Source organism: Pristis pectinata, chromosome 11 (assembly GCF_009764475.1).
Source record: "Pristis pectinata isolate sPriPec2 chromosome 11, sPriPec2.1.pri, whole genome shotgun sequence".
NCBI lineage: Eukaryota > Metazoa > Chordata > Chondrichthyes > Rhinopristiformes > Pristidae > Pristis > Pristis pectinata.
In genome coordinates this window covers 39,694,322-39,711,139 of record NC_067415.1, presented here as the reverse complement: position 1 = coordinate 39,711,139, position 16,818 = coordinate 39,694,322, and the positions used below count along the sequence as shown (strand labels likewise).

At 42.8% G+C, this 16,818-nt stretch overlaps 2 protein-coding genes across 4 annotated transcripts in view; one reads left to right on the top strand and one right to left on the bottom strand.

Annotated features, from left to right (window-relative positions):
- rev1 (REV1 DNA directed polymerase) overlaps nucleotides 1–11,952 on the bottom strand; it is a 67,478-nt gene extending 55,526 nt beyond the window's left edge. For 2 of the 3 annotated variants that reach the window (XR_007957201.1, XM_052026764.1), the window contains exons 1-2: nucleotides 11,789–11,952; nucleotides 1,722–1,788 (exon numbers count right to left, since the gene is read on the bottom strand). Coding sequence is in view for 2 of the 3 variants with exons in the window: in XM_052026764.1 (XP_051882724.1) it covers nucleotides 1,722–1,778 (57 nt within the window). In the remaining variant the exon portion in view is untranslated. Of the gene's footprint in view, nucleotides 1–1,721; nucleotides 1,789–2,449; nucleotides 2,539–11,788 lie in introns of those variants that run through there. The other variant, XM_052026765.1, reaches the window with a different exon arrangement.
- The window catches only part of pdcl3 (phosducin-like 3), a 250,137-nt gene that overhangs the window by 4,081 nt on the left and 229,238 nt on the right, over nucleotides 1–16,818 (top strand). The gene's annotated exons all lie outside the window — the stretch shown is intronic.

The following is a 16,818-nucleotide window of genomic DNA, read 5'->3' as shown; positions in this document are numbered from 1 at the left end:
TTATACTTAAACACAAATTAAAAACAAAATATTTTAATTTGCACAGTCCTGAGAATCCTTCATTATTCTATTTTTCCAATTTTCTATTGATAAGTAAAAAAAAGCTTCATATTAATTATGCATATATTTTTGATATAATACTTTCACACTTTGCTTAGTTTTGTCCTTACGCAATTTTAGAAATGCTGAAATGTAGTGCGAGAAGAGAGGACGGATGTGAAGAGGAAGTAGTAGTGCAGTTTAAAATCAATTATTATCTTAAGTAAAAGGAAAACCAATGCAAAGGAACCAAAGCAAATCCAGCTCAGCAGCAGTGTGTAAACAAGAGGTGTTTGGTGGATGGGGGTGGTGGAAGCTGATGTCTGTGCAGAGCAAGTCCTTCTCATGTGAATTATTGAATCTCAAGCATGATGTATTTCTTTAGTATATTTAGTTATTTTGACACAGAATTCCACTCGGTCCATTGAGTTATACCAGCCCCCACAAGCATAAATCCCACTTCCCCTCTCATGTCCCTGTTGCCTTGCAATTTATTTTCTCTCATATCCCCATCAATGCCCCTCTGATTTTTCTGCCATTTACTTACACTAAAGGTAAATGTACAATAGCCAATTAACATAACAGTGCAACTTTGGAACATGGGAATAAACTGCAGAACCACCCGTGATCCCAGGGAGAATGTGCAAACTCCATACAGAGAGCTCGAGGTCTTGGTTGAACCTGGGTCCCTGGAGCTATGAGGCAAAAGCACTAACTGTTGCACCACTGGGCCAATCCATGTGTCAATTGGTACATATTTCAATGTGTGGTGGTATTAACATCCAGTAGTAGTCCACGAGTTAAGAGACAAATGATGTTCATGGCCTGAGCTAGCAAAGACTTACCTCATGTAACTGGTTAATTGAAAGTTGCGTGTAATATTTGATTTAGCAGAACTTCTTAGAATTTAGTCTAGAGTGAGTATGTAAAGGGGTCAAGAGCAAGATTACACAGATGAACCAGAAGAACAAAAAGCAAGAGCCAGAGGTCATGGATACCCCCAGCAAGATCACAACATGGTAATATAAATCTCCTGGTTATTTCGAAAATTACTGCTCACATTGAATGTATCAAGTCTTCCTTGTAAGATTAAGGCATGATCACAGTCCCTAGTAAAGGTCAATAGTCAATCATTTCAAAGAGTGTAGCGTTAATTGGCAAACAGTCCTTATAACTCTAAGAATACTTTAAAGTGTCTTACACAATGAATCACTGAAAAGTAAAACAAAGGTGCTTTGTAAGATCCTTCAAAGAGCAATGAAATAAACCTACTGCTTTTGCCATCAGCTGAGGAAAGAATGTATCCCATGGCATTTGGAAATCTCTCTATTCTTTGAGCAATGTGATTGGGTTTTAAAATATCCACTTGCATCATTAATAAGTAGTAAATGGGGATTGATTTAGAATCCCATCCAGAAGATGGGATCTTCCCATTGCCTCATTCCTTCCGTGTTTAACTTAAGTGTAAAGCATTATGAACTCAAATTCTAGAGTGGACCTTGAAGCCACGACTATCTGACTCCAAGGCAAAACTATTAACAGCTGAACCAAGCCAAGTGGAATGACAATTCTTATTTGATTAAAACTTGATTGAATACCAGTATTCAAATATAGAGGAAAAAAAATCAATAAATTTACAAATAGAAGTCCAGAATATTACGGGCAATTTGCGCTGAACATACCCAATCTCTCCAGCCATCTCCTTCGCTGGCACGTTTCCTCCATCCTCCACGGCTCATAGTAGATTCTCTGGAATTTAATTTCAAATTGTTGGTTTTAGAACATTATGGCTTAACTTTATATATGTGAAAATATAATGCAAAAGCAAGTGGGATTATTCACAATTAAAAAGCAGAATCGCACATGACCTCAACAGATGTGCAGTCAAAGCTGTGATTGTTTGTTAACTTACATGGATAAAAAACAATGTTAACTGAATCCAAAAGATAACTCCAACATTCACTGCACAAGCATCGCAGGAATTTGTTTCCCAAAAATAAAAATTTCTACCGAAAATAGAAAATCCTCAAAATTTGCATCAAAATATCAGCATCCAAGGTGAAAACATTCTACTGTTTTGGTAATAACCTCCTCTCCCAGTGCCAGGAATACATTACAACTTTGAACACATTCTTGTAACATAATCTGCTCAAATTTTCAGGGACTTATTTAGTATAAATCATTTTTAGCTCTGAATAGTACCTATACAATACATAGTAAGCATAGAATTAAATCAGCAGCCACTGTAGGGAGCAATACATCTGCAGAATTGTGTGGCAAGAATACTCCAAGGATTTGGTCAATGAATTAAACAGGAAACAGCAATTTAGATCTGGAACTTCAAAAATATGATTCAGCTTTGAAAATACTTGCATCTATTTCTCAAAATGCAAATAATTGTGATATTTACCCTTTTTTAATTTATTTGTTGGGAGATGCATTTCTGTTATCGCCATTATTGTGACTGCTCAGCCGTACAACAATAGAGAAGTATTTCTGTAATATTATAGTAATACACTGGGATCAGGAGAAAGAAAAGAGCTTTACTGACAGTAAAGCACTGCTTTGCAGAATTTTAATAATCCTGCGCTTAACATTATCCGTCCCACAAAAACACCTGATTCCACAAATTGTTCCTCACTGCTACATACTCTGCTTCAAGGACATTATAATCAGTGATGCTGTATCTTTTAGTCAATTCCAGCGCTCTGTTGCTTGTAAACCTCATTAAGATTGCCCTCATAGCATTCATCACATCAGCACAGTAGGTGGATATGTTACTAGATTAACAATGCTGTAATTGAAAATTTTACATTTTCCTGGATTCTGTATATCCATTCAACTCAATGTGCAAATAAGAAACCATTGTCTGGTGTGGAACATCAAGATTTGCTTTCCAATCTTCCATACAAGGCTTTATTTGTGAGCTGTATTTACACTTGTTGACTGGCAAAAGCTGCAGTCATTCAAGTAAAACACAAAGGACAAGCCACTGAAAAATTGTTCCAACAACACCAAAGAAAAATTGAGAGGTTGCATATTTTTCTTGCATGTGGCTCAGCTCTTTAGTATAGCAAAGATTCTATCTGAATCATAAAATCTAATAAACATTTCTATTCTTTCAACAATTAGAAGCATACCAAAACAGAACATAATCTAGGATGTCACAGGATCAACCATTATAAGAGAAATTTGAAGGATTGTTTTGCAGAAATATCAAACACCTGGAACTATCAAAATAACGTTGTGGTTTAAGAAAGAGGAACAAAGTACACAAAAGAAAGAGGTAGAAAGTATGGTGAAATTTATTTAATATAGGTTTTAAAAGATATCACAGAAAGCCTCATAATTCATCCCCCAAGACCGCTTAGTGTTTCCTTTGCAACATTGCCTGCACATACCAGCCTGATTGCTGCTGCCACAAAATTTTTTCACTTCTGCACACAATGAACCAGCTCCTGTTGGCACAAGTCCATTTGCAATTGTCACCAGTAGTCACACTACACCTAAACATACCTGGCCAGAATATAAAGGGTGAATATTTTTAGTTTGAAACATCCTAAACTCCAGTGATATGGCCCAAAATCTCCCTTGACGGTTTTGACAGCCAGTAAAACTCAACACTGGGTTTGCCAGCTGTCAAAATTATGTGCTTTTAAATATCTCTGATGTTCATAAAGGTTTAAAAAATTAAAGATGTAGTAATTAAAAATAAATTATAATATATAAAATTAAATACTACACTTAAAAACTAAACAAATAGACATTAAACAAAATGAAATAAATGTGTAAGGAATTTACCTTCCACTTTTCTTTAGACTTACTATCCCCACTGTAATGCCCATTCAGCCATCTAGTAAGATCATGGCCGATCAAATTTAACCCCAACACTATCTTGCTGCCTATGCCTGTGAACCTTTCACCACTCTTGTTTAATAAGGTGTCAACGAAAGACTCAGGTTTCACCCACCTTTGACACAAAGTGTTCTCATGACTTTCAGAGAGAAAAAATTTTCCCTTATTTGCCTTAAATGGGTGACCACTTAATTTTAAACAGTAAGCCCCAGTTCTAGAATCTTCCATAAGAGGAAACATTCTGTCCACATCCAGCCTATCGAGAAGCCTCAGGATCTTATACATTTCAATCAAGTTCCTCTCACTCTTCTAAATTCCAGCCAAGTCTGTTCAACCTTTCCTCACAAGACAGCCCATCCATTCCAAGTATTAATAAACCTTCTCTGACCCACTTCCAACACAATAACATCCTTCCTGAATAAAAATACCAAAGCTGATCACAATATTCCTTTGTGTTCAATTGCTCAAGAACAAACAATATTCTGTTAGCTTTTCAAATTACTTGCTGTACTTGCAAAGCAGCCTTTTGCAAATCATAGACTAGATCACCTAAAATTCCTCTTCATCTCACATCCTGACTGGTACGATGCTCACTTCTGCTGAGTAAGTTCAGGATTACAACATTCTACTGTACATGCATGGAAGTTCCAGGTGTGCATTTAAATAGGTAAATACCAATTCCATTCAATAGCTATTAGCAAAAGCTGGGCAATCCTCCTAAACTTAGCACTTTATAAACTCCAAATTAATTACAAGTAGCTGGCACCTGCAATGCTAACAGTGGAGACCAAGCTGGCCCAGCTAGGCAGGGGGGTGGGGTGGGAGGGGAAGGAAGAAGAACGAGCCACTATCCAACAGCATGAAGATTTCCCAGTCTGAGAACTGGGAAATCTGTGGAAAGTGGTGGGCTGTCATTCAACACAAACAGGCCCTTCAGACCACCAAGTCCACGCTGACCATGAAGCACCAATTTACACTAATCCCATTTTATTCTCCCTACATTCCCATCAGCTCTCTCCAGATCCTACCATTCACCAATACTGGGGACAATTTACAGCAGCCAATTAACTAATCCACATGGTGTGGAATGTGGAAGGAAAACTGAGCACCCAAAGGAAACCCATGTGGTCACGGAGAGCATGCAAACTCCACAAAGGCAGCACTTGAGGTCAGGATCGAATCTAGATCATGGGAACTGTCAGTTGACAACTCTACTAGCTGCATCACTGTGTCCCTGGGCTCTATTGATTGAAAGGCTGCACTTCAGCCGACTTAGGAGTAGCTCTGTTATTGACTTGCTTGCCAGAAGACCCAGGTTGATTCTGGTGGAAAATCTGCTTGTGTTCTTTTTAAATCAGCTCTGACCAGCTGAATACACATGATATCTTAAGCACCTCACACAGATCTTTCAACAAGGTGGTACACACGCACCTCTCTGTAGCAATCATGCACAACTTTTTTTGTCAGTTGGGCTACATGAATAATCTGAGATGTTTCAGAGGGCCACTCATGCAAATTCAGGAGTCCCTAACTTCCTGGGACACCCTGATCACTGTCAATTGCACACTGCCATTGCACTCCTCATGGAGACCAGAGCTGGAGCAGTTTTCTTGCAGCTAAGCTGAGTAGGACAAGCCAAAGAGCATGGAGGAGTTTCAAAGTTGGGCAGGTCTCACCTATTTGCTACTGCAAATATGCAGGGCAAGGAAAGAAAAAACAAACCAATGAATGAAAGGGGAGTTACCAGAGTTTTTATCCTTCCTTAAGATCAACCTTTGATTTACAAAAACACAAGTGTTGGTGGACCAAAACTAGACCTTCCATAACCCATAGCAAATAAACAAGCAGCAAGTTAACAATTACTTCTGAAACACAGTAAATTTCATCTGGGATATGCATTTGCTTGCTGGGAAAATTTAGGAGGCTTAACCTGCCATGTGTGTCAACCCAGTGATAACTAAAGCCAATAACACAGCTAGTGTGAGCAACAGTAACAAAAAAAATGGCCTTGCTGTCACTTATGAATAGTAATTGTGGCAGAATTCAATTTTTAATCTCCAGCTCTGTTGTGTGCAGTTAAGGGAATGGTGAGTGCCAATCAGATGATATTGTCGCCTGGACTGGATCCAGTCCCGGGGCTGCACAGTGCGCATCACAACTCTATAACATCCCCTCTCTCCTACCCCTCCTCTTCAAGCACCACTGACTTATCATTACCATCCATATTATCTCATCTCTCAGTTGGACCGCAAAACACAAGTTTCTAGCTTCTACTAAGAAATGACAGACATTTCATGCATATGCAAGATATTAAGAATTGAGGGTTGATAATGGTCCAAGCTCACTTAGTCATAATCTGCCTGTTATCGATGTGTGCAAGCACATCAGAATTCAGGGAAGGCTGTATCCTTTTATGGTGTGCAGTACATTAAAGTTGCTATTTATGGTTCTGATTATTTTTCCATCTGTCCTCTCAAAATACAGTGTTGTGTGTATATACAAGTTTTTGAGCAAAACATTGATTGCAAGAAATGTTTACATGCTAAGGGTTACTCTTAAATGTACAAACACTTGGCTCCTCACATTTGGCCAGGATATGATTAGTCAACCCATAAACAGGACAAAAGCCCACAGGTATTTGGTGCATATAAATCTCAGCATTTAGTTTCACAGTTTATTCCACTCTCCCACACTACCAGCAATGCTTTGCTAAATACTTCAAAAATTAAGTACAATCTTGTGATAGAACATTTTCCTAGCCACACAAAAACTTTACATTTCCTATAAAGTAACAAGGTTTGTACATCATTGCCATCATTCCTCTGCTCTATCAACCCACTGACACTCTTCCCCCAATACTTGTATCCTTAACTTTCAAAATACCATGGAACTGCTTCTAAGGCAAAACAAAGTGGAGCAGTTATACATACACACCTAACAAGATTAATGCCTGGGTTAATCTTGTATAAGTTACTTGCCTTCAAATGTGAACATCCAATGAAGTCAACACTTTAACCGTGAACACAGAAACTTAGCGAGAGGTGGAATGACCACATTTTTCATGCATTCAGTTTCAAATTTTAAAACTAAGGTTGAGAAATAAAAAGTAATAAAGGCATGACTATTTTATTGTATTAATTTGGTGCTTACTTTTAATTAATTAGAATAGAGTATTATGGAAATGACCAGAGGCATTGGAAAGACCATCAGTCCTTTACTTGGCAGAGATGAGCAAGTTGAGTGGATGATCCAATTACTCCAATACTAATGCATTTCACTACATCCTTGCAATTTTGCTCTTATCTACAGACATTTTGTTTTAAACCTCATTTTAAAATAGCAGTCCAACTAAAATAAAAATTGAATCAAGATGGAGTTTAATTGGGTAACACTGATTTTCCTTCAAAGAAAAGCCATCACTTTCTCTTCACAGGAACACTCTTCAGAGTTGAGGATTTCTTGCCTCTCCACATCAGTTCTGATGAGACCCAGTGAAATCTGCAGACTCTACTACAAGTGTTTTATGGGACAAGTGGGTTTCTACATGCTCCCAACAATGAGATTCGCATTGTGATCCAGGGTGCACTTTCTCCATTTTGATTGGTTACAGGCCAGAAACCCCCATAAATCTGCAAGGACATTTAATCTTGTCAAGAAGGCTTTGAGAGCATCCTGTAGCACTTCCTCTGTCCTTCTAGTAATATCTTGCCATAATGGAGCTCAGTGCTGAGTGCCTGTTTTGGGAATCTATGTCAAGCATGTGAATGGTGTGACCTACCCTTCAGAGCTGGATAAATAAAATCACAGCTTAATATTGGGGAGGTTCGCTGAGGAGAGGACAATAATTTTGCTTCCCGATCCTATCACTGGATTTAGAGGATTTTATGCATGTAACATTGGTGGTCCCTCGACAGTGTCTTGAGGTACCTGTTATAGGCAGTTTATGTTTGGTGTACAGGAGGGAAGGACTGCTGTTTGGTGGACCATGGGCTTGGGTCTGCATCTTGATCTCTGAGCACTTTTCTTCAGAAAGCCAAAGACTGCACTGGTACACTAGAGAAAGTGGTTAATTTGATAACTGATGCTTACCTTCATCGGGTGATGACCCCAAGATAATGCACCCAATCATGCCTTTTCAGGGTCCCATTGAGATCCTTTATCATCGGGGGGGAAGTGGAGTACCTTCAGTTTGTAAGTCTTTACTCCAAGACCCATTTTCATATTTGTCTCAATGAAATAGTCAATGATTGGAACTCAGTATCTGAATGAGCACGTAAACTAGCATCAACTGTATGCAGCTCAATGAACAAGGCTATGGTGACCTTGGTTCTGGAATAGAAACCATGGAGGTTCAACAGATTCCCTTTAGTTTTGCAGCTTAACTCTATTCCAATGGGAAGACTGTGGAACAGAAGGTGCAATATTGCCAGAATAAAGACTGAGAAGAGGTTTGGAGTGATGACATGGTATTCCTTTGTCTGCACACAGATCAGATCTATGGGGACCCAGTGGTTAGAATCATAGCTTGCAAGCCATCGTAGCTGACATATGAAGTAAATGAATTTCAAAGGACAGCAAATTTGAAAAGGGCTCTCCACCATCTCCTTCTATTAATAGAGTTGAAAACTTCTATAATATTCTATAAACTTCAGAAAGGAGTGGGGAAGGGAAGATACGCTTGGTAGTCGGGTCCCGTTGGAGATGGCAGAAGTGGCAGAGAATGATGTGTTGGATACGTAGGCTGGTAGGATGAAATGCAAGGACAAGGGGGACCCTATCCCTATTGGGTCTGGGAGGGGTGGGGGTGAGAGCAGAGGTGCGGGAAATGGCAGAGATACGGGTTCAAGCCCTCTCAGCCACAGTCAGGGGGAAGCCCCAGTTAGAAAAGAAGCTGGACATCTTGGATGTCCTGGAGTGGAAAGTCTCATCATGGGAGCAGATGCACAGAAGTTCTAAAAAAGGGATTTCTCTGCCACATCTGCTTAAAGTGGGAGAATTCAATGTTCATGCCATTAGGCTGCAAGGTTCCAAGATGGAAAATGAGGTGCTGTTCCTCCGGTTTGCGCTTGGAATTATCCTGGCAGTGGAGGAGGCTCAGGACTGACGTATCTGTGATAGTGTGGGAGGGGGAGTTGAAGTGACGGGGAGCTGCAATACCCTGCGGGCTTTGGGCCCCTAACAAATGTCTAGGCTGAAGACTTGGATTGCAGAATTCACCAAACGTGTAGCCAAGCTTGTGTACAGCTATGACACCAGCATCTATCTGACAATATGGTAAATTACCCAGGTATGTTCTCTCCACAAAGAGGACAATCCAATCTGGTCAATTACCATCTTATGAGCCTACTCTTAATTATTAGGAAATTTATGGAAGTTGTCACCAATGAGGTCAATAACCTTGGTTTGGGTTCAGCCAAGAGTATTCAGATCCAGGCCCGAGTACAGCCTCACAAACAAAAACAGCTGAATTCCAAAGGCCAAGTCAGATAACATCAAGGCAGCATTTGATCAAGGAAACAATAAAGTTGGTCAATGGGAATCAAGGGGGAAATGAATAGACAAATTTCAGTCCCCAAAATTTTACTGCAGGAGTTCTTCAAGGAAGCATTCTGGATTTAACCATCTTTGGTTGTTCTATCTTTTCCTACCTTCATAATGTAAGAAGTGGGGATGTTCACTAATAAATGCCTAGTTCCATTCACAACTCATCAAATAATGAAACAATTGGTGCTTGCATGCAAGATCTGGACACATTTGGACTTGCACTAACAACTAGAAGGATCCAGGCATTGACAATCTCTAACCTGAATGGTGGCCGTGTCAGTGACATCCATATCCCAACAATGAAAGTATTTCAAAAGAAAGTATCCTCTCAAATGAAAGAGATCACATCCTCAAAGATTAAGGACAACATAGCTGAATTGATTAATCTGAAGCATTCTTTCTCAATAAGAGATTGTTTTGCGTAAATTTTCTAATACACCTTTTTCTTTGAGATAATCACAGATCAATCTCTGAGGCTATTTCTTATTTAAACTGTGAAGATATTAGACTGGAAATTGCTCACCAAATCTAGTACTCAGCAAATCTGATTACCATCTATGGTCACAATAGATTTCTTGATCAGCTATTGCCAATGTAGTAAAGCAAATTTCACTGCTTCTTAGTAGCACACAATTAATGTGCAGATTACAGAAGAAGTGTGCTCACAGATTGGAGGTAAAAGGTTCTCTCAAATTAAAAAGAAATCATGCTTACACTGGAATCATATGATTTCAGAACTGTTCTGGCACACAAGGATTCAGCTCATAAAGCCCACACTGGTTCTTTCCAGAGCCACTCACTTAGTTCCATTTCCCCACTATTTGCCAATGGGCCCGCAAATAATTTTCTCTCAAGTGCTTCTCTAATTCCCTTTAGAAAACCTTAATTGACTCTGTAGGAGCAGTGAAAACATTCAGTAAACTCCAGATCATAACTATTCTCCATTAAAAAATGTTCCTTCCCTCTCTCTACCTTTTACCCACTTTGAATGTTTTCCCTGGTCTTTGAACCCAATAGCAACATCTCTCTGCTTCACTACGAAATTGCATACCTGTATCATAGAATATTTACACCACAGAAGGCCATTTGGCCCATTGTAACTATGCCTGTAGAATAAGAACTTAGCCTCATCCAACCCCACTTTGCAGCACCAGGTCTATACCTCTACAATTCATGGCTTTTCCTGAACACATCCCAAGATTTGTTTGTTTGTAAAAATGAAATGAGGGTTTGTGCTTTCACCATCATGACAGGCATTAAATACCAGTCTCCTACAAATGCCAGGATGAAAAAAGGAAGTGTTTTATCTAACTGCTAATTAATCAATCAAAATTAATGCTTTTGGTTTCTGACCCCTTTGTTAAGGGGAATAGGTCTTTCCTATTTACACCAATTGAGCCCCTTATAATTTTATACATCCGGAATTATGCCGCCTCTTAGCTTTCCTAGAAAACACACCGAACTTATCCAATCTTCCCTCAGAGCCGCGATTTTGTCAAAATCTCCGCAAACCTCCTCTGCGCCGTCTCCGGTGCAATCACATCTCTCCCGCAATGAGATGACCAGGAAGGTACACAAACCACCTCTCAATCTCTCCGTCCCAAGAACAAGCACCACAGCTTCTCGACTCTAATGTTGGAGCTGAAACCAGTGGTTGCCGGAACAGTCCCGGCAAATTTCTTCCGCGCCCTCCTCCCTGAAGTGATGTGAGCAGCAGCGGAGGCGCCCCCTCAGCCCTGGCCTCACCTCGTCTCCACATCAGCCAGGAGGTGGGATGGGTGACTGATGGAAGGGAAACTCAGACTCGGCAGAAAGTTTGTGGCCGGGTTGAGGGGAGGCATCGAGGGGAAGGGGTGCCGGCTGTTGCCGCTGCGGGCTGGGCTGTGACCCGGGATCCCCCTCACCGGGCCGTCTCGCCGCTCACTGATCCGCCCGAGCGCCCCAGACGGGGGGGGGGGCGGGACTCCGACGTCCCCGGGGTCAACCTCGGCGCCGGCCGGCCGCCCGGCTCCTGTCTACGGCTCAGCAGCGCCCGCCGGCCGCCCGGCCGGTGGCAGGGCTGCGGGTAGCGGGACCGGGCTCTGGCCTCGCCCCCGTCCCTCTCTCCCCCCCCCCCGGCCACCCCCGCTCCCGCCCACGGGAGACCCCACGGGGGAGGCGCCGCTCTGTTGTGTCTGCGCCCGGGCCCCCGGTGACAGCGGAGGCCCGTCAGCCTGAAGCCGGGGTCGCGGCCCGGGGTGGGGGTGGCTGAGGCCGGCGGCCGGGTCGGGCGGGTGGGGAGCGGGCGCCCACGGCCCCTCCGAGCCGGAGCCACCGACCGGTCTCGGTCACGTAACCGGCGAGCGCTCACCTCACGGCCGCGCACTCATCCCCAATCGCGGCTACCGGCGGCTGTCCCCCCCCCCGCCCCGTCCACTCGGTGCCGTCGCTCGTTCGCTCCGACTATCGCCTGGCCCTGTCTCTCAATCCAGTCCCCGACTCCGCGCTTTCTCCATCCCCGGCTCCGGCGCTCCGCTCCGCTCCACCCCGCCCCGGCTCGGCTCCGCCCGCAGCCGCCGCAGCGCCGCCGGGCGGCCGACTCCCGCCACTGCACCCCGCCCGCAGCGCCGCCGGGCGGCCGACCCCCGCCACTGCACCCCGCCGGCAGCCGCCACAGCGCCGCCGGGCGGCCGACCCCCGCCACTGCACCCGCCGCCGCAGCGCCACCCGGCGGTCAACCCCCGCCACTGCACTCCACCCGCCACTGAACCTGTCGTAGCGCCTCCGGGCGGTCAACCCCCGCCACAGCACCTGTCGCAGCGCCCCCGTGTGGCAAAGCGCTGCAATTTACACCCACAACAGAGATTCCGGGTCCCACAAAATTGAAATAAAACCTTAATCCGGCACGCTCGGGACTTTCGTGGTGCCGGAGTAGCGGCTTGTCCAATACAGTTTTAATTTACTTTACGTAATGACATTTCAGTGAACTCAGTAAGTTTAAAAGGGAGCACAGAAAATAGAACCAGATAAGATCCTAAGGAATGCTGCCAACAGAACCAGGTGAGTTTAATGCAGTAACTGGGGATGCACAGGAACCAGGTGAGTAGATGAAGGCAAAGGAACCGGTGCCCAGTTGAGTGAAAATTACAAACATCACCCATTGAGCCAGATGCCAAACCATCGGGATCCCTGAAGTTTTGCTGCAATTGAAACATTTCCAAAAATTGTTTTCCATGGAGCATGGAGATGTTTCCTGTATGGGCTGCTCCTGCACGCTTTCTAATTCCCCTGGCAAAATCCTGCAACTGCATCCCCTAAAGCTGAACCAGGAAGAAAAACTTCATTGCTGCTGACATGATTTAAGATCTCAGAAAATGCTGGAGATATTAAAAAGGTCAGCCAACATCTTTGAAGACAGACAAGCAAAAAAAAACTGCAGAAGCTGGAAGTCTGAAACAAAGACAGAAGATATTGAAAATGCCAAGAAGGTCAGGCAGCAGCTGTGGAGAGAAACAGATTTAACATTTCAGATTGTTGAGCTTTCTTAAGAACTGGGAAAATTTAGAACACGGTCATATTTAAACTTGCAGGGAAGGAGGTGGAGAGAACAAAAGGGAATATCCATGATAGGGAGGGTGACCCAGTCTGGTGTAAGACCATAAGGCATAGGAGCAGAATTAGGCCATTTGGCCCATTGAGTCTGCTCTGCCATTCCATCATGGCTGATTTATTTTTCCTTCTCAACCCCATTCACCTGCCTTCTCCCCATAACCTTTGATGCCCTTACTAATCAAGAACCTATCAACCTCTGCTTTAAATATACCCAATGACTTGGCCTCCATAGCCATATGTGGCAATGAATTCCACAGAATCACCACCCTCTGGCTAAAGAATGCCTCCTCATCTCTGTTCTAAAGGGTCGCCCTTCTATTCTGAGGCCGTGCCCTCTGGTCCACCACTGGAAACATTCTCTCCACTTCCACTCTATCCAGGCCTTTCAATATTTGGTAGGTTTCAATGAGATCCCCCTCATCCTTCTAAACTCCAGTGAGTACAGGCCCTGAGTCATCAAACACTCCTCATACATTAACCCTTTCATCCCCAGGATCATCCTTGTAAATCTTGTCTGGACCATCTCCAACACCAGCACATCTTTCCTTAGATATGGGGCCCAAAACTGCTCACAATACTCCAAAAGTGGTCTGACCAATGCCTTATAAACCTTCAGCATTACATTCTTGCTTTTATATTCTAGTCCTCTCGAAATGAATGCTAACATTGCATTTGTCTTCCTTACTACTGACTCAACATGCAAGTTAAACTTTAAGGAATCCTGCACTAGGACTCCCAAGTCCCTTTGTACCTCCAATTTCTGAATTCTCTCCCTGTTTAGAAAACAGTCTATGCCTTTATTCCTTCTACCAAAGTGCATGACCTTACACTTCCCTACACTGTATTCCATCTGCCACTTCTTTGCCCGTTCTCCGAACCTGTCCAAGTCCTTCTGCAGGCTCCCTGCTTCCTCAGCACTATCTGCCCCTCCACCTATCTTTGTATCATCCACAAACTTGGCCACAAAGCCATCCAGATTATTAACATACAATGTGAAAAGTAGCAGACCCAACACCGACCCCTGCAGAACACCACTAGTCACCAGCAGCCAACCAAAAAAAGACCCCCTTTATTCCCACTCTTTGCCTTCTGCCCTTCAGCCAATCTTCTATCCATGCTAGTACCTTTCCTGTAATACCATGGGCTCCTATCTTGTTTGGCAGCCTCATATGCAGCACCTTGTCAAAGGCCTTCTGAAAATCCATGTAAACAACATCCACTGACTCCCCTTTGTCTATCCTGCCTGTTACTTCCTCAAAAAAATTCCAAACGATTTGTCAGGCAAGATCTCCCCTTAAGGAAACGATGCTGACTTTGGCCTATTTTCTCATGTGCTTCCAAGTACCCTGAAACCTCATCCTTAATAATGGACTCTAAAACCTTACCAACCACTGAAGTCAGGCTAATTGGCCTATAATTTCCTATCTTTTACCTCTCTCCCTTCTTAAAGAGTGGAATGGCATTTGTGATTTTCCAGCCCTCTTGAACCATTCCTGAATCTAATGATTCTTGAAAGATCACAACTAATGCCCTCTCTTTTGCTTTTATGCTGTCTTTGACTTCCCTTCTCAGCACCGGTTCCCTCATCCTCCCTTTAGAATGCTTCTTCTTCTTTGGGAATGAAATGATCCTGAGTTTTCCAAATTACTCCCAGAAACTCCAGCCATTACTGCTCTACCATCATCCCTGCTAGGCTCCCCTTCCAATCAACTTTGGCCAGCTCCTCTCTCATGCCTCTGTAATTACCCTTACTTAACTGTAATACCAATACACCTGATTTTAGCTTCTCCCTCTCAAACTGCAGGGTGAATTCTATCATATTATGATCATTGCCTCATAATGGTTCCTTTACCTTAAGCTCCCTAATCAAATCTGGGTCATTGCACAACCCCAAATCCAGAATTACCTTTTCCCCAGTGAGCTCAACCGCAAGCTGCTCTAAAAAGCCATCTCATAGGCATTCTACAAATTCCTTCTCTTGGAATCCAGTACCAATCTGATTTTCCCAATCTACCTGCATTTTGAAGTCCCCCATGACCACCATAACATTGCCCTTTTTACATGCCTTGTCTATCACCTGTTATAATTTGTACTCCACATCCTGGCTACTATTCAGAGGCCTGTATTCAACTCCCATCGGGGTCTTTTTTACCCTAGCGGTTTCTTAAATCTACCCACAAGGGTTCTACATCTTCTGATCCTATGTCACTTCTTGCTAAGGATTTGATTTCATTTTTTTTTCAACCGAGCCACCCCACCCCCTCCACCCACCTGCCTGTCTTTTCGATAGGATGTGTATCCTTGGATGTTAGCTCCCAGCTGTGATCTTTCAGCCACAACTCATACCTGCCAACTTCTAACTGCGCTATAAGCTTGTCTACCTTATTTCATATACTCCATGCATTCAAATATAACACCTTCAGTTCAAATGAATAATAAAAGCTGTGAATGCTGGAAATAATCAGCAGGTCAGGCTGTGGAGAAAAAAGAGAAATTCTTTCAGATTGGTGACCTTTCACCAGAAACCAGTAGTTGTCCCTTATCTCTCCATTCTCTGACCTTATTTGTTTATTTAATCTTTCCCCCTTTTTTATTTTAAGTGTACTTATTTCTCATCTCATCAGTGAATATTCTGCTCAGTCTCTCTGGTAAATAATGATTTAATATTTCTCTATTTCATAACACTCGGTTCTGTCATATTTCTTAATAGCCTGATTCAAATTCCATGTTTTTTATTGATATTTCCATAAGATATTTAACTATTTTGTTTTATGTTACTTTATAATTTAATTTCATAGCTGCTCTTTGCTTTTCTGATTATTTGTGTGAGTTCCCTCCTAATCCCTTTGTATTCTCTCCAATCCTGCACTGCTTTCTAGGGTCGTCTCCAATCCTGCACTGCTTTCTAGGGTCATCTCCAATCCTGCACTGCTATCTAGGGTACTCTACAAATGCCTCTTTCCTTACTCTCAATTTTTGTGTTATGTCCCTTTTCATCCATGGGTCTTCATGATTGTTTATTTTGGTTTTTTTTTCCTTTTAGGGGAATACATCTTCCTGTACACCTTTCCATTATTGCTGTACGTTGCTGTTTGCCCACACTGTTTCCCATTTTATCTTCCCTAATTCTTTTTTCTGCCCCACAAAGTCACCTTTTCAACAATTGATGGATCTGGTTTTTGTCAGACTTATGTCCATCTCTATCATAATCTTAAAGCACATTGTATTATAATCACTATTACCTAGACGCTGCTCTACTATTATTTCCCTTTTCTGCTCTGTGACTTTCTGCAACCTCAAACAACAGGTTCACATGTGTCAAGCCTGCTTTGCCAGAGAAGTCAGTCTCAGTTTCCAAACCTCAGATTTATTCCAGTCTGCTGCTCTTATTCCCCGTCACACCTCACAGTTTGATGCAATGCAGAGGTCACCAAACTCTATACTCAAGGAGAGAAGGCTTCCTGTACGAGGAAGAGCAGGTTCGTGGATTTGGTGGAATTTCAGGCTTCTCCATGTTGTACTCAAGCAGTATGCTCCCTACAGTGACATCACTTGCAATTCCTGCCAGAGATGCCTGGTCAAAATCCTGAAGAGTGTCTGTGACCCCTTTGCACAAAGAATATACCTCCTGTGGATGCTGTCCTACACCAACCTGTCCAAGTCCCCGACCCCCCTGAGCACTCTTCCACCCCCTCTCATTATTACAGCAACCATTCTTCGAGCAGCCATACTGCCCAGTAGCTGAAAGGGTGCTGCTTGCATTGTCATATGTCCCTTAAGGACTGGCTG